Source organism: Thamnophis sirtalis, unplaced genomic scaffold (genome assembly GCF_051295495.1).
Source record: "Thamnophis sirtalis isolate CommonGarterSnake01/CBP01778 unplaced genomic scaffold, rThaSir2_p1.2 scaffold_5, whole genome shotgun sequence".
NCBI lineage: Eukaryota > Metazoa > Chordata > Lepidosauria > Squamata > Natricidae > Thamnophis > Thamnophis sirtalis.
This window is the reverse complement of record NW_028261385.1, coordinates 132,027,065-132,049,392: the sequence shown is the minus strand read 5'-3', so window position 1 is coordinate 132,049,392 and position 22,328 is coordinate 132,027,065. Positions and strand designations below refer to the sequence as shown.

At 43.4% G+C, this 22,328-nt stretch overlaps 1 protein-coding gene across 5 annotated transcripts in view; it reads left to right on the top strand.

Moving 5' to 3' along the window:
- Positions 1 to 21,155, top strand: part of SIL1 (SIL1 nucleotide exchange factor) — a 46,567-nt gene extending 25,412 nt beyond the window's left edge. For all 5 annotated transcript variants that reach the window (XM_087716901.1, XM_087716903.1, XM_087716905.1 and 2 more), the window contains 3 exons: positions 1,826 to 1,922; positions 17,502 to 17,666; positions 20,733 to 21,155. In XM_087716901.1, the coding sequence (XP_087573027.1) occupies positions 1,826 to 1,922; positions 17,502 to 17,666; positions 20,733 to 21,077 (607 nt within the window). In that variant the 3' untranslated portion in view covers positions 21,078 to 21,155. The remainder of the gene's footprint in view (positions 1 to 1,825; positions 1,923 to 17,501; positions 17,667 to 20,732) is intronic.
- The last annotated feature ends 1,173 nt before the right edge of the window (positions 21,156 to 22,328 follow it).

Genomic DNA, 22,328 nt, shown 5'->3' with positions numbered 1-22,328 from the left:
CCATATAGAGTTAAGTTTAGGACGAGCTTATTAAGGCACAGTTAATGCCAGTAGCTGCTCAGGGAATATGGTTTCAGGATAGCAGAATATGAGTTACATGTATATCATTTTATGTGGAAACAGCAAAAGAAGAAAAGGAAGAAATCGGACAATTCTCATATTATAGTGGCCATTTCTCCTGATAATGTCCAGCAGGATGTAATTTTTGATCTTGTGCCATTCTGACCTAGAAGATGAAACTAGACTCTTTGCATTACAATGCCCTGCACACCTAAAAGATCTAAAATCCTATTGAGGCATTACTACTTAAAAAAAAAAATTAAAGGGACATGCTAAACCTACCAAGTTTTCTTTTCATTTATGCACATTAGACATGTTTGTAAAAATGTTAAATCTGTTTTTAGTAGATGTGTGCATACCCTTCCTGTAGAGATGTACGTGGAACGGAAAATAGATTTTTAAAACCTGAAACACACATTGCCTTCTAGAAGTTCTGATGAACCATTCTGGATGAACCATAACTAGCAGAAAGAAAATTGTTGCCATGCCATGGTTAGGTGGAGCTTTGCAGCTCAAATTCTATAACCCTATTGTTGGCCAGCTTAGTCTTCCTCTTGATGTCTTGACGTCTTCCTTTTACAACGTTCATCTAAACATTTCCATACCTGATCATCTTCCTTAGCATTGGAACTATCTCGAGCTGAAGATAATATCCCACAATGCCCTTCTGGGCGACACTGAGTTAATGTCTTTCTTTTAGGCCAACTACCTTCATACGGTTATCACTGGAAGGGTAAAATGAAGAGGGATCCTTATCAGTGGTGGGTTCCTACTGGTTCGGCTGAACCGGTAGTGCTTCGGTGGCCTGGGTCATTGGAACCGGCAGCGAACCATGCTTGCCACGCCCCTGAACTGGTTCTCTGGGTGGCACCATAGGTGCCGCCATCTTGTTTTTCGCTTTTGCGCATGCCTAGAACAATTTTTATTGCACTGCGCATGCACGCACAGCGTGCTCACAAACAAACCGGCAGGAGTGTCTGCCGGAACCCACTCCTGATCTTTATGTAAGTCAGTTTTTGCTCCTGACCATAGGAGACAAACTCGCCAAAGCCAAACCTCCAAAGAATTTTAGGGAATGTGTAAAACAAAGATCATATGCCTCCCCCCCCCCCCCCGGTGCTTGGTAGCTCCCAAGAAGACTTATCTAAACAGCCCGAGGAAGCTGCTAAGGATATAGGGGAGGCGCGGGGGGGGGGGGGAAGGGTCCCAATCCTGTCTTCCCAGCACCTTCTCTCTTGTGCTTCACCCTTATCTGTTTCATCATTGACTTTTTCCTCCCCAAAAGTAAAATAGTAAAGTAGAAGTAAAAAAAACTGGCAGGAAGAAAATAGCGGTTTGAGGCCTATTCAGAACCAAACTACCTTATTTTATTCACTATCTGGACCAAAATTATCTGTTTTGATTCAGTCATCAGCCACAGAAAAGCAACTGCGTTGTGCACGGAACAATTTGTGCAGGAATTACTTTGCGTATCCGTAGCTTGCACATCAAATGACATTGTGTTTGCCTCATCTTGTCAAATTGCTCCAGCAGGTGGCGACTTGTGAAGCTAAACCGACATCCAGTACATGCTGTTTTGCAGTAGGTTCTCACTCCAGGGCTTCATATATTCATTTTCAGCTTTGCAATATATTGTTTTGCTTAAAAAAAAAAAAAAATCTTTACCTTGACACAATTATTTTGTATGGAAGCCAAATTGCAGTAAGATTTAAAGGATGCTGAGGTGCTTTTGACTGTAATGAGTTTTTATTTTCTCTCTTCCCAGCAACCCCAGAGTGCAAGTTGCAGCAATTCAAGGAGGTGCTTTACAAAAATTGCTGGTTATTTTGGCCACAGATCAGTCCTTCACAGTAAAGAAAAAGGTACCGGGGGTGGGGTGGGGGGGGGGGGTGGAGAACATGTAGAATTGAATATTTTACTAGAATGTTTATAGCCTTCTATGTAGGAATGTAAATATCCAAGGCTGAACCAGGAGGACAGCTGGGCAAAAGTGGTAAGATTAGATTGTTATAATCTAATAATGTTAGATCACTCCTAACCTTTAAAGGTGCTAGCACTAATCAGCAAAGTCCATACCCCTTTGCTCATTAATGCTAGCAGATCTGGGCGGTTCCACCACAAAACCGCGTTCGACTAAAGTGCGCTCGACGAAACCGCGTACCTGACGTCATCACAGCGCGACGAAAAAAGCACCCCTTGAACGCTAAAGCTAAACCTAACCCTAAACCTAACCCTAAACCTAACCCTTAACCTAACCCTAAACCTAACCCTAAACCTAACCCTTAACCTAACCCTAACGCTAACCCTTAACCTAACCCTAAACCTAACCCTAACCCTAACCCTTACCTTAACTTGAATCGGCTTGCTTTCAAAGCGCTTTTTAAAGCGCCCTTTTTTCTCCGCGGTCGCTGTTGTTGCGCTGCTGATGACGTCAGCGACGCAGTTTAATCGGGCGCGCTTTAGTGGACCGCGGTTTTGTCGTGCCACGGATCTGGGCTGGATGGTTAGTAGATGTCATCAGAAAAAAAAAACCCAATAACCCTTCTTTGCTTCTGCCTCGTGGTCACCTGAATTTTGCAGCCCAGATCTGATAAGCCATGTCACCGAACAGCTTTGAAGGTCGAAGTTTTCTTTCTGTGATAATCATCGAAACATCTTGACACTTGATCATCTCACTTAATTTGGAAAACAATTCTTAGCGAAGGGCTTTAGTTACCAGTATGGCACCAAGGGCTAGGATATAATGGCTTTGAGTTTAGGCAATCCTTATTAAGCCCTCTTTTGCTCCTGGAAAATGTGCGGGGCGCACATTTTTAAAACGTATTTGTTTTGTTTGGTTTACATTCTAACCACCTCCGCAGAGCACACTTATAATCTATATTAGACAAAAAAAGAGGCTGGTTGATTTCAACCTCTGTTTATTCATAACTTTATCACAATCGGTGCCCAAAGTTGCATGCAACAGAGAGACGTAACATGACATTAAAAATGCATTTTACCTAGTTATGAAATCCTAACACTTAAGAGATTTTTCTTGTATAAAGCAATGGCAACTGTGTAAGGATTTTGTGACTCTTCTAGAGATGATGATAATGATTTATTAAATATGTATCCTGCCTGATTCTCTACGCTAATCTGGTCTGATAATAAGAAGCAAAGTCACTCCCAGATAAATGGCATTTTTATTAGGATGGAGGTGGAGTTAGGGCATATTTTGCAACAAAAAGGACCCATGTGGGATCAAAGAAGCAGCAAAGAAGCATGTGGGCTAGAGGCTCAGGTTCCTCCAAGTCACAGGGACAATTTAATTCAGAAAGGTGATACTGTTATACTTTCCCTCTGATATGGTGAAGGGTGAGGCATTAATGCAAGCCAGAGAAGGAATCATACCGTATATTATACAATTGTAAATACATCGTTTGCTGATGTTTCCTGTTTATATTCAGGCTATTAGGTCACCTTAAACTACCTGGAGAGTAGGTACACCTGCTGCCAAAGGATGGCATTAAATCACATTGGGCTCATGGCCAGCAGAACTTGCACAAGAAGCTGCACTTATTCTGGACTAGCTGAATACCTGTGCTCTGCTACGAAACTATGTGATTGGGCTTGATATATTGACACAGCTTGAAAATGAATGAGTAGTTACAATCGGACTCTCCTCTCCCCTTCTCTCCCTCAGGCTTGCCCCATAGAATCCTCTCCTTTCATATCCCCCTTCTCTTCCTCAAGCTGGCCTCATTGATCCTCTCCTATCTCCTTCTCTCCCTCAGGCTTGCCTCACAGAGGCCTCTCCTCTCCCCTTCTGTCCCTCAGTCTAACTCCTTACCATCAGAGCATTTTTCAGGTGGGGAGGGGGAGTAGAATGTCTAAACTCCCCTGCAGGCCGGATGAAGCACACACTGGCCATTCCCATGCTCAAGTGGCAGTTGGAACAGAATTCATTTCAGGTGGGGAGGGGGAGTAGAACATCTAACTCCTTAGCATCAGACTGTGTTAATAATAATATAAGAAATACTAATGATCTGATGGTCGTTTCGAAAAATCCTTTCTTAAAGAGCACCTAGAAACCAAGAGGAACATAATGTGCCAAATTTCAAGTTTGTAGGCTTTACGGTTCTGGAGATTTCATTATGATGTGTGTGTGGTATTTCACTTTTATATATATATAGGTTCTAGTTTTCCAAGAAAAAGAAGATTGTCAGTACAGGGTAGTCCTCAACTTAACAACAGTTCATTTAGTGATCGTTCTAAGTTACAACAGCACTGAAAAAAGGGACTTATGACTGTTGTTGGCACTTGCGACCTTTGTAGCATCCCCATGGTCAAGTAATCAAAATTCAGATGCTTGGCAACGGATTCATATTTATGAAGTTGTAGTATCCCGAGGGCATGTGATAATTTTGTGCAACTCTCTGACAGCAGAGTAAATGGAACCAGATGCACTTAACAACTAGGTTGCTAACTGAACAACTGTAGTGATTTGCTTAACAACCGTGGCAAGAAAGGTTGTAAAACGGGACAAAATTCGCTTAACAAATGTCTCACTTAGCTGGAGAAATGTTGGACTCAATTGTGGTCATAAGCCGAGGACCACCAGTTAGGTTGTAGAAGCTAGGGAACTGCTGGAAAAGTGAAGGTAGAACCCAAAATAGAATTGACATAAAGGGATTGTAGACTCCAATGCAGTGTTTCTCAACCTTGGCAACTTGAAGATGTCCGGACTTCTACTCCCAGAATTTTTATTAGGATGGAGGTGGAGTTAGGGCATATTTTGCAATAAAAAGGACCCATGTGGAATCAAAGAAGCAGCAAAGAAGCTAGAGGCTCAGGTTCCTCCAAGGTTCCTCCTCCTCCGAATTCTGGGAGTCGAAGTCCAGACATCTTCAAGTTGCTAAGATTGAGAAACACTGCTCCAATGGGATCACCCCGGCTTCTAAGAAGATTGCCCTACTGAAAATGCAGCAGGCACAAAGAATAATAGGCTTAGGCGCCTGGATTGGATAGTATCTCAGGGTTTTAAGTTATTATATGGACACATCTGAAATCTGTATAGTATCTGAGTGATGGATTTGGCTTTAAAAAGTTTTATGGCAATTGATAAGATATTTGCCCCCTTCAATAGGAAAAAAAGACCAATATGGCTTTAGTGCTGTTATCAGGAATAGATTTAGTTGTTCATACCAGATTCCAGAGGATTAAAATAATATGCCAAGGCTTTTGAAGGATGAAACCAGACCTGTATTGTTGTTATTATTATTTTTTGTATCTGCCACGGATGTTTATAGCCTCTAAATCCCTTTGAAGAGGCCCCAGGGATGACGTCTGAAGACCAGCCTGAGTCAAAGAGAGTCAGGATAAAGAAGCGGTGCTAATTCTCTATTATTCACTTTGCGAGGATGAAATTCTGTTTTGAGTTGAGGCGATGACAATTGAATTCATATCAGCATTGAGGAGAGGGAGGGCCAGAATACAGCACTGCTAATCGTATAAAGATAAAGCTGTGCTTCTCGTCTTAGTGCTGTAAGGATGGGGCGGATTGAAGGAAGTTAAGCTGGGTAACGATTGCCTTGAACAAATCAGTTTTTCAACGCATGTAAAAATCCTAGCACGGCCCACCCTTCCACTGGATGGTTCCACCACAAAACCGCGGACGACAAAATCGCGCTCGCCGAAAGCGCGTACGTGACGTCATCACAGCGCGACGAAAACATCGCGCTGTGATCGATAAATGTAAAAATAAAGCGAAAACCTTACCCTAACCCCCCTAAACCTAACCCTTAACCTAACCCTAAATCTAACCCTAAACCTAACCCTTAACCTAACGCTAACCCTTAACCTAACGCTAAACGTAACCCTAACGCTCTAAACCTAACCCTAACCCTTAACCTAACCCTAACCCTAACCCTAAACCTAACCCTTACCTTTATGTGAATCGGCTTGCTTTAATTTTATTTTTATTTAAATTTTTAATTTTTTTCGTCGCGCTGTGATGACGTCAAATGCACGCTTTCGTCGAGCGCGCTTTTGTGGACCGCGGTTTTGACGGGTCACGCCACTGGATTCCCTTTTGATTTGGGAAGATCCCAACCTGCCATAATAAGGTCCAGGTAGTCCTCGACTTACAACAGTTCATCAGTGACCATTCCAAGTTACAGCGGCACTGAAAAAATGACTTAGGACAGTTTTTCACATTTGCTACCTTTGTAGCCTCCCCGTGGTCATGTGGTTAAAATTCAGACCAGTTCATATTTATGACCGTTGCAGTGTCCCAGAGTCACGTGGTCCCTCTATTGCGGCCTTCTGGCGAGCAAAGTCAAAATCCGGGAAGCCGGATTCACTTAACCACCGGATTACTAACTTATCAGTCGAGAGCCGAGGTGGCGCAGTGGTTAAATGCAGCACTGCAGGCTACTTCAGCTGACTGCAGTTCAGCTGTTCAAATCTCACCGGCTCAGGGTTGACTCAGCCTTCCATCCTTCCGAGGTGGGTAAAATGAGGACCCGGATTGTTGTTGGGGGCAATATGCTGACTCTGTAAACCGCTTAGAGAGGGCTGAAAGCCCTATGAAGCGGTATATAAGTCTAACTGCTATTGCTATTGCTACTTAATCACTGAGGCAAGAAAAGTTATAAAATGGGGCAACACCGACTTAACAAATGTGTCATTTAACAACCAAAATCTTGGGCTAGCTTGTGGTCATTGGTCCAGGACTACCTGTAAAACAAGTCATCTCCGTGAAGAAAAAGAAATAGAAATCGTGTATCCAGGAAGAAATGAATAAATAGAAAGCAGTGTCTTTTATTGAGCAGATTGAAGTTTTGCATTAAGGGGAATTAAAAACGTAAAGGTTCCCCTCGAACATATGTGCTAGTCATTCTCAACTCTAAGGGACGGTGCTCATCTCTGTTTCAAAGCCGAAGAGCCAGCACTGTCCGAAGACGTCTCCATGGTCATGTGGCCGGCAGGACTAAATGCCGAAGGCGCACGGAGCGCTGTTACCTTCCCACCAAAGGTGGTCCCTATTTTTTCTACTTGCATTTTTACATGCTTTTGAACTGCTAGGTTGGCAGAAGCTGGGACAAGTAACCGGAGCTCACTGCGTTACACGGTGCTAGCGATTCGAACCTTTCTGATTGACAAGCTCGGCGTCTTAGCCACTGAGCCACCGCGTCCCACTAAAGGGTATTAAGTTTCCTCAAAAATCATCCTGAGGAATTAGAACAGTGGTAGTCAACCTGGTCCCTACCGCCTACTAGTGGGCGTTCCAGCTTTCATGGTGGGCTGTAGAGGTTTTGTCCGATACTGAAGCACTTTCCTTTTTTTTAGATTTAATTGACTTTTGGGAAAAAAATTCATAGCATTATTTAAAAACATTTTCATTAGGTTTTCATAAAACCACCATTACTGTGAAACCGGTGGGCGGTTAGAAAATTTTTACTACTAACAGAGATACAAAAGTGGGCGGTAGGTATAAAAAGGTTGACTACCCCTGGATTAGAAAGACCCAGTCTGCCCAGTGGGAAGGTCTCCCGTGCTTCATCCAAGAATGCAAGCTAACACAGATATTGCTGAAAGCCACATTCCCCAACCCCTCCTCCCCGTTCTTCCGACTGACATTTAGCCATTGTGCATTTGCAATGCTTCCGGACTGGCCCTGCGCCTATGCATTCACACATCGCTGGACAGCAGAGCTGGTTCAACTCTGCTGCGAAGCACAGGAATTGTGAATTCGATTGTGCTGAACATTTGAAAGTCATCCGGTTACCTGGTCCTGAAGTTAGAATCGGGGAAACCATGACTGTGTGCCCCGTACTTCGTGCACCAAGAGGAGAGGAAGATGGGGTGGGGTCTGAATGACACGGGAAAAGTCTGGGAGGCAATCCTATGCGTAGGGCAAAGATGACGAGAGTACCATCTGTTTTCAGGGTTACGAGAGCTACACACACACACACACACACACACACACAAACACACACAGAGGTGATGTGATCACATTTTGGGCATTTGGTGACTGACTCACCTTTATGGCCATTTGCAGCATGCTACGATCGTGTAATTACAATTTGCAATTTTTCCCCCCCTTTTTCTTCTCTCTTTATTTTTGCCAGTTTCTAGCATGAACTTCCCAGTTAGCAGCATAAAAATGCCCATTGGGAAAAAGGAATTTGCTTAAGAGGTGCCACTTTTATTTTAACAATGTGGCGTTTGCTTAAACCATCATCAGAATGATATGGTGGTAACTTTGAATCTGGTTGCACAATGTTTCAATGAAAAGGACTAGGAGTGACATGAGAGCAGTGTTCCAATGTCTCATTGAAGAGGGAGTCAAGCTATTCTCCAAAGTACCTAAAGGTAGAACACAAAGCAATGGGTGGAAACTAATCAAGGAGAGAAGCAACTTAGAACTAAGGAGAAATTTCCTGACAGTTAGAACAATTAATCAGTGGAACAGCTTGCCTCCAGAAGTTGTGAATGCCCCAACACTGGAAGTCTTTAAGAAGATGTTGGATACCCATTTGTCTGAAGTGGAGTAGAATTTCCTGCCTAAGCAGGAGGGTTGGACTAGAAGACCTCCAAGGTCCCTTCCAACTCTGTTATTCTATTCTAAGTTACAGCGGCATCGATTTATGATCGTAATTCCAGGGTCAATTACAGTCACAAGTCGAGGATTATATGTATTAGGATAATAAAGATTCAAAAAGGTAGGGTTGGAAAACAAGTCTATGTTGATAAAGAAAATGCCTTATGACTGTTCCAACATTCCTGGTCTGTTGCCCAGCTGGATCAGCCCCATTTTCCTGGAATGAGGGTGAAGAATATATAATGTCTGAACTATTTCTGCACCAGTTGTGGCTTAGGATTGGCTTGGGGAATTGCCCAAAATTCTCCTAAAGTTCCCAGGATACCTGCGAGACCACCTACTGCCACCGATAACCTCCCACCGTCCAGTGCGATCCCACAGAGTTGGCGTCCTCAGGGTGCCTTCGGCCAGACAGTGTCGGTTCCACCACAAAACCGTGTTCGACTAAAGCGCGCTCGACGAGACCGCGTAGCTGACGTCATCACAGTGCGACGAAAAAAGCACGCTGTAAACGCTAAAGCTAAAATTAACCCCTAACCCTAACCCTAAACCTAACCCTTAACCTAACGCTAAACCTAATCCTAACCCTTAACCTAACCCTAACCCTTAACCTAAACCTAACCCTAACCCTTAACCTAAACCTAAACCTAACCCTTACCTTAACTTGAATCGGCTTGCTTTCAAAGCGCTATTTAAAGCGCCCTTTTTTCTCCGCGGTCGCTGTTGTCACCCTGCTGATGATGTCAGCGACGCGGTTTAATCGGGCGTGCTTTAGTGGAGCGCGGTTTTGTCGTGCCACGGACAGTGTCAGCTAGCGACCCCCAGGGGGAGAGCCTTCTCTGTGGGAGCGCCTTCCCTCTGGAATGAGCTGCCCCCGGAGCTTCGTATAATCCCCGACCTCCAGTCCTTCCGACGTGCCCTAAAAAATTGGCTTTTCCAGCAAGCCGGCCTGGCCTGAACAAAACAAAATAAATTATTGATCATTGTTAATTTTAATTGAATTTTTTTTAAAAAAAATGTTATTGTTAATCTTAATTGGGTTTGTTTTTTGGCTATTCTATTTAATTTTTTAAAACTTTTGTAATATGTGTTTTTTTAATGTTGTACGCCGCCCTGAGTCCTTGGGAGAAGGGCGGCATATAAATCCAATAAATCAAACCAAAAAGAAACCCCTGAATCTGGTCCATAGAATGGTAGGGCAGACTATCTAACATCCTAATGGCGAGCCTGAATATCCACACCTTAACAAAAACAGAAGTAGATGAGCGGCTGAGACACTTGCTTCCTACCTGTGGCAGTGACCCAAGATTTGAAGTTCTCCCCAGGAGCAAAGACCTGAAAAAGGCTCCTGGCTGATTGATTGGGATAGAAGTTGGGGCCTTATTGGCTTGTCAGTTGTCCGCTCGCCACCTGGCCTACATGCTCCAGTGATTCTTCCTCAGTGCGCAGCTTTGCCATTCTTTTTTGGCTACGAGTGCTTCAAGGTCTACAGATCCTAGTCTGATAAATTAGGTCACTGCTTTTATGTGAGTTCGTAAAGCCACGTGGCCTGCTCTAATCAGGATCATGCTGTCAACCTTTTAACAAGGCTGCCTCTGAATATCCTTGCCTTAAGCCGTGTTCGAAGCGCCGAGTTTCTCACGGATGTTTGTGCACCCCAGGAAAAGGAACGAGACGGATGGCTATGTTTGTGCGCGAGCAAAATGCTTCCTGAGGGAGAATTCCTTCCTTACGAAAGGCAGGCCGTTAGAGTACTCTGCGCTTGGCAGAAAATGTTTACGGCACGGTCCTGGGTGCTTTGCTAAGCAAACTGGTAATCTTACAAAATGTTCAGCCTTTGTGCTAGAGGGAAGAAAGGTGGGATGGAGAATTTGTCTCCTTTCATCTGCTCATTGCTCACTTGGCTTCAAGTGGGCCAGTCAATTTTGTGTTTGTGTGTGTGTGTGTGTGTGTGTGTGTGTGTGAAGGTTATCTCGTCTTGCATCCCAGTGATTTTATGGATCACCCTTGAGCACACAGGCTCTATGAGGCTTCTGTGCTTAGCAATAGCGCTTAGACTTATATACTGTCCCATAGTATTTTATTTTATTTATTTATTTGACTTATATACCGCTTCATAGGGCTTTCAGCCCTCTCTAAGCGGTTTACAGATTTTTAGCAAATTGAGTCAGCAACTTGCCTCCACAGTCTGGGTCCTCATTTCACCCACCTCGGAAGGATGGAAGGCTGAGTCAACCTTGAGCCGGTGAGATTTGAACCGCTGAACTGCAGAAGTGCAGTCAGCTGAAGTGGCCTGCAGTACTGCACCCTAACCACTGCGCCACCTCGGCTCTACAGCAGGGATCCTCAACCTGTGGGCCACGGCCCATAACCGGGCCACGGCCTATTCACAACTGGGCTGTGTAAGTGGCTGCTAGTATGCACTCGTGCACAGCCCCACTTGCACGAAAGTCGTGGATGCTTATGGCCCCACTCACATGAGCGTCATGGGCACTCTTAGCCCCACTCACGCGAGCAGCGGGTGCTCGTGCACACATGGACCTGCCCCTTCCCACAAAACCATCACCTCTTCCCCCTCCCTCCCCCCGCTCTGGGCCGCCAACCGGGAAAAGTTGGGGAAGTCTGCTTTACAGCACTCTCTGAGTAGTTTACAAATGTCAGCATGTTGCCCCAACAATCTGGATCTTTGTTTTACTGACTTCGGAAAGGTGGAAGGCTGAGTCAACTTTGAACCAGTCAGGATCAAACTCCAAGCTGTAGGCAGTCCGCAATCCTGCATTCTAACCGCTGCGCCATAGATATGGATACATTTCTGGCAGACTAATCACAGAGCCACTGATGCCCCAAAAGTTAAGAGTTGAAGATGTCAGATTTACTGGATTGTAATTTTTATAATAAGCCAAAGTGTGATTTGTCTGATTTTGTTAGCCCTTTGGGCAGATCAGGTCAAAAAATGGGCATGGCAAAGATTCCAGGAATGCTTTTTATTGTAGTAAAATTGAATAACAGAATCGCGAAAACCTCTGGTAGCAGAGTGTTCTTGCCAGTGGCTTTGGGCCTGTTCTCACACATTTGGGCTGGTTGATTGCATTTTCTTCCTGTCTGTCCTCATATAAAGAAACTACAGTTATGTAGGAAGAAGATTCATTAGCCAAGAATTTGCTTTCTCATTCTGTTGTGCCCCATGAAGATTGGGGGGGGGGTGGTTTGCTTTTAATTGGCTCAGTTCTCCTAGTTTACGTTCTCCAGGCCACTTCTGTATTGACAGCCCTCTCATTACTACTATAATTTTTAGCACTAAGGACAATTTGTATCCACCCTGGTAACTCGAGCAGCACCAGATCTGGATAAGGAAGCACCATTGGGAATTCTGGAGAAGTCTCAATTGGTCTATTATTTCGCTGTGGCCTGACATATTGTGGTTTGTTAAACATGTCACATGACCAGGCTTCAAATGCTGCTACTTATATCCAGTGGTGGGTTTCAAAAATTGTTCGAACCTACTCTGTGGGTGTGGCCTCCTTTGTGGGAGTGGCTTGCATCCCATGTGACCGGATGGGAGTGGCTTGCCACCCATGTGACCGGATATGAAGATGCCGACGACACTTGTCAGAACCACCTGAAATTACCTCACACATAGTACTGGCAAGCATAAGACTATGATGCAAACTTGTTTTTTAAAAGGCATCTTTGGTTTGCGTTAAAACAACTTCAACACACGCAATGTTCTGATTGCACCACAAACGCAGTAGTCATCCTTACCTTTCACAGAGGCACTGAGTTTTATAAATATGAGCATGATAGTGTAGAATAATCATATCCAAGGATCAGTGGTGGGTTTCAAAATTTTTTGGAACTTCTTCTGTAGGTGTGGCCTGCTTTCCGGGTCCACTGGTGGAACTTCTTCTAACCGGTTCGGTAGATTCGACGAACCGGTTCTACCGAATAGGTGCGAACTGGGAGGAACCCACCTCTGCTTATATCCCTCTAGCTACAAGCACCCCTCCAGTCCTGTTTCTCGCTGCTTTTTTTCATAAATGAGACTCCTGCATATGAATGAAATGAAAGATAGAAAGAGGGCCTCACTTGGTGATTTTGGTCGTATGTGTGTGTGTGTGGTAATTTCACAGATAATTATAGACAATCCCATTAAAAATTACTCCTCACCACCCCTCTTTTTTAATGTGTCACAGCTCCCATTGCAGAATAGCCAAAGGTGGCTCTAACCATTACAGTTTTTTATAAATACGTCAAACTTTTGCATAGCTTCTGGGCAGAATCTGAGGTGATGTATAGACTGCCTTTAATACTTTCCATTTCAGCCACGCCAGGCTAACAAAGTAGATGAGAGACATGATATTTTCAAATCCAGCTTTTGCATAACGTATTTGATGTATAAATACATGAATTTCTTTTCCAGCACTTTTCTGAATAGGAGGATTGGCACTAGCAGAAGGTGTTCGCAGAAAGAGATACCTGTCCATCCCTATTCAGGCACTGTGAAAATTGCAGTATTCCAATATTTGAGGGGCTTCTACAAAGATGAGGGAGGGTCAACCTATTTTCCAAAGCAGCAAAAGGCAAGTCGAGAAGCAATGGGTGGAAACTAACCAAGGAGAGGAGCAACTTAGAACTAAGGAGAAATTTCCTAACAGTGAGAGCAATCAACCAATAGAACAGCTTGCCTTCAGAAATTGTGGGTGCTCCATCACTGGAGTCTTCCAAAAAGAGACTGGACAACAATTATTTGAAATGGTAGAGGGTCTCCTGCTTGAGCAGGGGGTTGGACTAGAAAATTAACAGAGTTGGAAGGGACCTTGTAGGTCATCCAGTCCAATATCATTTTTTTTTCATTTTTTTTTTTTTTCATTTTATTAGGATTTATAGGCCGCCCTTTTCCCTGAGGGGACTCAGGGCGGCTTACAATCGTAGGGAAGGGGGTGCAATACAAAAACAAACAATATGTGAACAAAATACAATGATAAGACACAACTTGCATTCAACAGTCAACACTCGGGCGGGTAAATTGGGAACCTATCCCCAGGCCTGATGGGATAGCCAGGTCTTAAGGGCTATGCGGAAGGTCTGGACGGTGGTGAGGGTGCGAATCTCTCCCCCCTGCCCAAGCAGGAAAGCCTACACCATTTCTGACAAATGGCAGTCCAGTCTCTTCTTGAGAGCTTCCAGTGATTAATCTCCCACAACGTCTGAAGCTGTTCCATTGGTTGATTGTTCTTGCTCTTAGGAAATTTGTCCTTATTTCCTGGTTGAATCTCTCCTTGTTCAGTTTCCATCCATTATTCCTTGTCTGGTCTTCAGGTGCTTTGGAAAATAGCTTGACCCCCTTCTTCTCTGTGGCAGCCCCTCAAATATTGGAACACTACTATCATGTCTCCCCTGGTCCTTCTCTTCACTAGACTAGCCATGCCCAATTCCTGCAACCGTTCATTGTTTTAGCCTCCAGTCTCCTAAGACCTCCAAGGTCCCTTCCAACTCTATGTTTTATGTTCTATATTCTATGAAGACATATTCACATATTTTCACAGGCTGGTGGTGCTGGAAAGTCTTATGGCATTACAGACAGCATGCCTTTGTTATAAAAGCCGACACATCACCTAAATTACAAGAAGGAATAGACTGGAGTAACTGAGCTCCTGAGAAGGAGCAAAGTACACACAAGGAAGATGTACTAAAAGAGAGGATGGGTTCTTGTGAGCTGTGAAACCAAACCCAAGCAGTTGTGTTGAATCAGCCACGGTTGGCTGCATTCAAACATAATGCTAACCCTTCAAGCGTTGTTCACAAACCATAATGGTGAAGTTCACACTACCAACTAAACCAAAGGCTGTGAAGGAATTGGAAGTGACCCTAGGGAAGGCACGAGAGAGCTGTTAAGAAAAGAAGGAGTGAGTTGTTAAGAGGGGTTTGCATGGTCCGTCGTCTGTCTGCAAGAGAAAGAAACTCAGAATGATTTTGCTTAGTATAAAATGGGAGAGAGGAATTTGGATAGGTTTACAAGATTTCTGTTATTCAGTTTTACTACAATAAAAAGCATTGCCATGCCCGTTTCTTGACCTGCTGTACCCAAAGGGCTAACAAAAATCAGACAAGTCACACTTTGGCTTATTATAAAAATTACAAACCAGTAAATCTGACATCTGCAACTCTTAACTCGCGGGGGCATCAGTGACTTTGTGATTAGCGTGCCAGAAATGTATCCATATCTGTGCGATTTCCCCCTGCAGACAGCACCTTATAATGGCATCTTAATGACATTCTGTTTAGTGTGCCTTACAGGGAAATGTCAAAGCCACCGCAATAACTAATGCTAATGTCTAATTAATGAGATGATTGTTAAACTCAAGCAAAAGGGCTGCCTGCACTACTACTATTTCCATTCCCAGATGTTTGCGCTTGAGTCAATTCTGTGATGGGAATCAAACCTTGAAAGGGCTCATCCCCGCTTGGGAGTTTGGATCACTCTGAGAGTTGGTTTCTTTCGTACTTCTGTGGCGAATTCCCCATGGATGCAATCTGTTGCCTTTCCCCGAGACCTCTCTCTCTCTCTGGGGTCTTGCAAACGAGGATCTCTGTGCAGATATTATTCTGCTGGCTTCCCAGTCGGGAGAAAAATAAATTGAAACCACTGAAATAATGAGAGCAAAATAATTCTGCCCTCAAGAATTGTGTATATTTATCTTAAAGCGCAAATTAAAAGCCTCAGCTTGGGTGCTGGTAGCAGTATTTTATTTCAGTCAAGGACCAGCAAAATGTAACATGCAAGAATTACAGCTATTCTGTTATAAGAAATAAAATTTAAATAACTTTTTATTTATCACACGCATATGGCCACCCATCTCGCCACAAATCAAATCACTAGCACAGTTGCTACGATTGTAATACCTGTATCGTTAAGATTATAGCGTTAAGCGTATGAAGCTAAAAGTAAGTACAGTTGAGATTTATGTAATGTGAGTAAAGCTAGAGAATAATAGCTAAAGATAAAAATAGAAACAACTAACAGGAATTGTAAAACTACAACAGCACTAAAATCTGCAGGTGAACTATATTTCACATTAATATTGAAACTATATTAGTATAATCATGTGGTATAAAATAAAACAGTATAGAAATGAATCACAACAACTTCAAAGGCTGAAGAGCTAGAAATAAGCAATTAGTTGGAAATTTATGGGCACAGTTCTCGTTAATCTGATAGCTCTAATAACTATGGGGAATGAATTGTATCGGTATAGTAATGGGTTATATACATAATGAAATAAGCACCTAAACTTTCTCATTAGCTGTGTTTATTTCTGGGTGGGGTTTACACATGTAACAGGTTTGGTGGGTTTAAAGCAGGGGTATCACACTGGCGGCCTGCAGGCCAGCTGCATTATACATAAACCACGCCCACCTCAGCTCTGCAAAGGGGAGAAATGTCACAATATGTCACGTGACACACCCGTGATCTATAGAGATAATGCCATGATAATCAACTGGTAAACAGCATGAATAGGCATAGTAGATTGTTTTCAGCAGCATCTACCCTGTTTTCCTAAAAATAAGACCTAACCAGAAAATAAACCCTAATACATCTTTTGGAGAGAAAAAATAATATAAGACCCAATCTTATTTTTAGGGAAACACTGTAGATAACCTTCACTTCAGGGGCTACCAGTGGTGGGTTCTGGAGCCCTTTCCATCTGGTATGGTTGGAACGGGCCCGGCCTCATCCACATGGATGTGTGCGGTGCGCATGTGCTGTAGCTGCCAGGGACGCTTCCGCAAATCTCCGTGACGCTCGAGCTGCTCGTTGTAGCGTCACGCAAGTGCTATATGCGCAGAAGTGCCGAAGGCTTTAAAGGACAGGTAAGGAGCTTGGGCGGGTGGGCGGGCCCTCCAGAGCACCGTACCGGTATCTGGTAGTCCCGGGCAGGCTCCAGTACGCCCGTACCGGGGCGTACAGTCTACAATCCACCACTGGGGGCTACCTTCCAATAAGTATTTTCTCTGAAGGAAGCAGAGCTGATTTTCCTTATTTTACTCACTGTTTCATGAGATACATCATGGTGGAATCTTCAGGAGCAACTTTTCAGGGGCCACAGATAAGAAAACAGAAAGATGGGTTAAAATTATATTCTTCATATTTCTTTGGAGTTACCATCTTGCAAACAACAGTTCTGCTCACAGAAGTTGTATCCCGGGCCCTTTTTGTTCTGCTGTGGATTCATTACACTTCTGTCCAGGCGTCATAAAACGTAATTGTCCGCTCCCTTGAAATAGAAGGTCCTGTCCCCAAGTCACCATGAGGCCATAACCACTTTGGTGATCGTATAAAACAGTGGTGGGTTGCAGGCGGTACTCCCCAGTACAGGTGTACCGGAGCCTGCCCGGAGCATCGGGTACCGTTCTGGTACGGTGTTCTGGAGGGCCCACCTGCCTGCCCAAGCTCCTTACCTGTCCTTTAAGCCTTTGGCGCTTCTGCCCACGCACATGGCACATACAGCGCCTGCGCGATGCTCCACCGAGCAGCTGGAGCATCACGGAGGCTTGCGGAAGAGTTGCAGGCAAGTATGATGCATGCATGCGCCGCACACTTCCATGTGGGTGACGCCGGGCCCGTTCCAACTGTACCGGTTGGAACGGGATCCGGAACCCACCACTGGTATAAAAATAAAATCTTGGTTACATAAATTGCACCTCTGGAGTGTGGTGGTGTATTTGTTAAATAAGTAAATATTGGTGTGTCAAGGCATGAGAACTGAAAGAAACGCAGAAAGGGCATGCGTGATGAGACCCAGGAAATGAAAAAAACCATGATGATGGATGCGGTTTGGTTTGTTTTTTTTCCTAGGCTCTTTTTGCTTTGTCATCGATGCTGCGACACTTTCCTTACGCCCAGCAACAATTTCTCAAACTTGGAGGCCTTCAAGTACTCAGGAATCTTTGCACAGAGAAAGGAATGGAGATACTGTACATCCGCACTGTGACCCTTCTCTATGACTTAGTAGTAGAAAAGGTAAGAGGGGCCGTTATACTTTATCTATTACTAGCTGGATATCCATGCTTCGCTACAAAACTATGTGATGGGACTTGATAAATTGACACTTAAAGCTTGAAAATTAATGAGTAGTTACAATCAGACTTGATACATTGACACTTAAAGCTTGAAAATTAATGCAGAATGTGTAACTCCTTAGCATCAGAGCGTGTTAATATAAGGCAACTGGCAGTTGGAACAGAGTTCTTTTCAGGTGGGGAGGGAGAGTAGAACGTCTAACTCCTTAACATTGATGCATGTTAATATAATACTGTGTAAGAAATGCTGGTGATTGAATAGTTATTTCGAGAAATCCTTTCTTACCAAGCACCTAGAAGCCAAGAGGAACATACATGCCGAATTTCAAGTTTGTAGGCTTTACAGTTCTGGAGATTTCATGATGAGTGAGTGGTATTTGGCTTTTATATATATAGATTATATATAATTAGCACAAGTCTACCAATCTGAAGGAGAAGAGCAAGCTGAGCTGGAAGGCAAGGTTAAATATGTCACCAGTTTGGAATCATTGCGTTGCCACTAAAGACCTAACATACAGCAATCATCAATGGGGCACCGTTAGAAAGAGGGGAGTCGCTAAGTTTTGCTGAGCACCTGAATACGCGTCTTTCAACTGTGCCTTGAACCTTGTCAGAATAGCTGTCGGGGCTGTGAAGGTATAGCCTTATCCTCTGGTTTATCCTTTAACTTGAGCCCGAGTTCCTTCTCTACCGGCTGTTCCTTTTTGCCCAGCATGAGCACGTGTGAGAGTATAGGCAAATTACTATCAAGGAAAGTATCGCAATCAAGCTTCTCTGCTGGGATTTAAGAACAGAGATGAGCAGGGCAAGCTCCCAGCATACAATTCAGGAGGATTTGACTTCCCTTCTCTCTCTTAAGCCAGAGAAACACCCTTCCTTAATTATAACGTAGTAGTAAGGAGATGCTTGTGATTAGGATCTAATTAATGAATGCCTATATAGCAATTTACCCAGGAGGCAGCCCAGTGGAGCAAAGGCATTGTATTTTTTAAAATTATTATTATTATTGTTATTTAGAGAATGCCCGCCCCCATTGTGTTGTGTATCTGGCTGCTGTATGCTGTGTGCAACCTTTTACTTCATCTGTGTAGCCAGATGGCTGGCTTGCGGGGCCCATGTGGGAGTTTTGCAGACAAAAATCAAGCATCTTGGGCTGCATCCATATTATTTCTACGGAGCAGAAGGAGAGAGAGACAACACCCTCCCCTCCTCCTTTTACTACTACTCTGACATTGGCCCCAATCTAGCAGAGGAGGTGGATGACTCTTGCAATCATTAAACACCTTAACAAAATCTACATGTGCCTTTTGGCATGACTCGGCAAGCATTCCTCCCATTTTGAAACCCACAAAACCAGAAAGAGTTTGGGGTCTATGGATATTCTGAGCCATCCAGGTCATGGTTGTCCCAAAGGTGCTTTTTCAAGAGGCAACTGGAGTTTCTGGGGTTATTTTTTTCTTGGAAGGTGTTTGCCGTAGAGCTGAAGAAGCTTCTTGGATGAGAAGTGAAGCATCTTCTTAAGAGCCGAGGTGGCGCAGTGGTTAGGGTGCAGTACTGCAGGCCACTTCAGCTGACTGCAGTTCAGCAGTTCGGCTGTTCAAATCTCACCGGCTCAAGGTTGACTCAGCCTTCCATCCTTCCGAGGTGGGTGAAATGAGGACCCAGACTGTGGGGGCGATATGCTGACTCTGTAAACCGCTTAGAGAGGGCTGAAAGCCCTATGAAGCGGTATATAAGTCTAACTGCTATTGCTATTGCTATCTTCCAAGAAAAACCATGAAGTCCGGTTGCCTCTCAAAAGACCTCCCTTCGGGGGCCTGTGGAGAGGAGAGGTGAGATAAACAGTAAATAATTCTTAGTCAACTACAATAATAACAAAGAAATCTTAATGGATAATATTTAATGATACATACAGGTGTGTTATGGGGTGGGTGGGGAAATGCTTAGATATCTTACTTAATTGAATTTGTTTCAGAATATGTCATCAAGATGTAATGTTATTGGAGGTTTATTGAAACTGCAAATGAATGCCAGTGGTGGTTGTGTCTTTAAATACAAATGATTCTAGATAAAAACATGTTTAAACAACTGTAATTAAATGAGAATTGTGGTACAGGGACAGTAAAATACATAAATTTTCTTTTTTGATTTAAAATGTACAACTCAATTTGAATGAAGTATATGTAAGGATTGTGGAAGAAACGCATGGAATGTATTTGTTTTTATATATATATATATATAAATTTTTATTTTAACCACATAAACACATCAACAGAAACAGACACATGACTTAAAACAACATAGGAACAATAAGTTCCATCGTATATCATACAGCAGTTCCGTATCGGTTTCTTTGCAGTTAGTGTTTTCCCTTCTATACATTTCTATCTTGCATTCATAATCTCCTTATTCGTTATCCATTTTTATGTACAATTCTATATTTATTTATACTTAGCTATTTATAACCAAATATTGTTTACCTCTATTGTGCTTTATATTCTTACTGTCATTTACTCTCTTACATACAATTATAGGTATACATTCACACAGTTATTCTTTTCCTTTGCCATTCTTATACTATTGTTATTCCATTTAAAAGGTTACAAGGTATAGTTTGGATTGCTTTGTTTACCATCCCTAGCCCCTGTTGTAACACCACCTTATTTTCTCTTTCTTTTCTCCCTCCCTCCCTTCTCTACTTCCTTCCTTCCTCCTCTCCTTCCCCTTCTTCCTCACGCATGGAATGCATTTGTAACCAATCGATACACTTTCTACAAGATGTAATGAAGGATGATTCTTTGTGTGTGTGTGTGTTTTTGTTTAATTAAAACAATAAAATAATCCCCCCCCCAAAAAAGACACCCCCCCCCTTCGGGACAGAAAGAGCTTGGTGCATTGACCACAGAGGCCGATAGAATTGATTTCAGGCTTCACACCTCTATGTATATTTCATGCAAAAACAACGCTGTGTCAGCTTAAGTAATCACTTGAGGACTCTCTGTTGCAGCAATTGCTCAGTGATGAGGAGGAGGCAGCTGACGAGAAGAGTCAGCAGTACAGTCAGGTGAACCTGATGCCCGCCATTGTGGAACAAGGCTGGTGCAGCATCATTTCGAACCTCCTGAGGACGCCGGAGCATGACAGCAGGGAGAAGGTGCTCAAGACGGTGCATGTCCTGTTTGCCCCCTGTAAGGACACTTACGCCGGGGATCCCGCGCTCAGCCACATCCTTGGCCTCCTGCGCCAGGAATACGAAGAGCTGGCCGAGGAAGAGCGGAAGGAGGGGGACGAAGATGGCTACTTTAAGGAACTCCTGCACTCTATAAATAGCATTGCCCAACAATTAAAGTAAAGAGGACAGTCGCCTCGCCTGTCGAAGAACCTTTGTGGGGTTTGGGAAGAGTGGTGATGAATAAATCTATTCTAATAAGTTTTTGGTTTTCTGTCCTCCTCTCAGTGTGGCAAGGCCATATGCTGGGTAATAGAAGAACGGTTGCCTTTCATCGGTAATTTTCTGTGTGTTTTATCCCGATCATAGATACAGGTAGTCCTCGGGTTACGACCACAATTGAGCCCGAAATTTATGTCGCTAACTGAAATTTTGTCAAGTTTGCCCATTTTACCACCATAATTGCCACAGTTGTGAAGTGAATCACTGCATTTGTTAAGTTGGGAACACGGTTGTTAAGTGAATCTCGATTCCCCGTTGACTTTGGTTCTCAGAAACCAATGGGTGGAAACTAATCAAGGAGAGAAGCAACCTAGAACTTAAGAGAAATTTCCTGACAGTTAGAACAATTAATCAATGGAACAGCTTGCCTCCAGAAGTTGTGAATGCCCCAACACTGGAAGTCTTTAAGAAGATGTTGGATAGCCATTTGTCTGAAACGGTATAAGGTTTCCTGCCTAAGCAGGGGGTTGGACTAGAAGACCTCCAAGGTCCCTCCCAACTCTGCTATGCTATGCTCTGCTATTCCTTCACCCGCTGCTCACCTCCCTTTGCTGATCACATGACCCCAGGGTAATGCAACCGTCATAAATGTGAACCGATTGCCAAGCATCTGATCCTGTGGCCATGAGGATGCTGCAATAGTCATAAGTGTGAAAAATGGTCATGTCACTTTTTCCAGTGCAGTTGTAAATTTGTACGGTCACGAAATGAACCGTTGTAAGGTGAGGGTTACCTGTAATTTCAACAGCCAGGCCCAACAGTTCCCGCCACCACAGTGTTAACGCAAAAGAAACCTTTTTGGAAATTACCTTCTCAAAAAAAAAAAAAAAAAAAGGATTTGCAGCAGCATTAAAGAAACTCATTGTCTTGTCTCTGGTCTAGGAGAGAATGTTTTTGCTTAAGGTCATACATTGCGTGCTTGCTTTGAAAAGCCAATTTCCCCAGAAGAAGAGTTTTTACCATATCTCACATGTGTCAGAAATTAAAAGCAGGGTCGTTATGGCAGGTTTCCTTTACATTTTTGCAGCTTTTCCTTACTTGCTAGGTTGTGTTGATATAATATTGCTGTTCTGGAGGAATTTGTTAATCCAATAGAAATGTTGCTTTTTTGACCTGCTAACTCAGAAAAAAAAACCTGAACCGAGTGGTGAC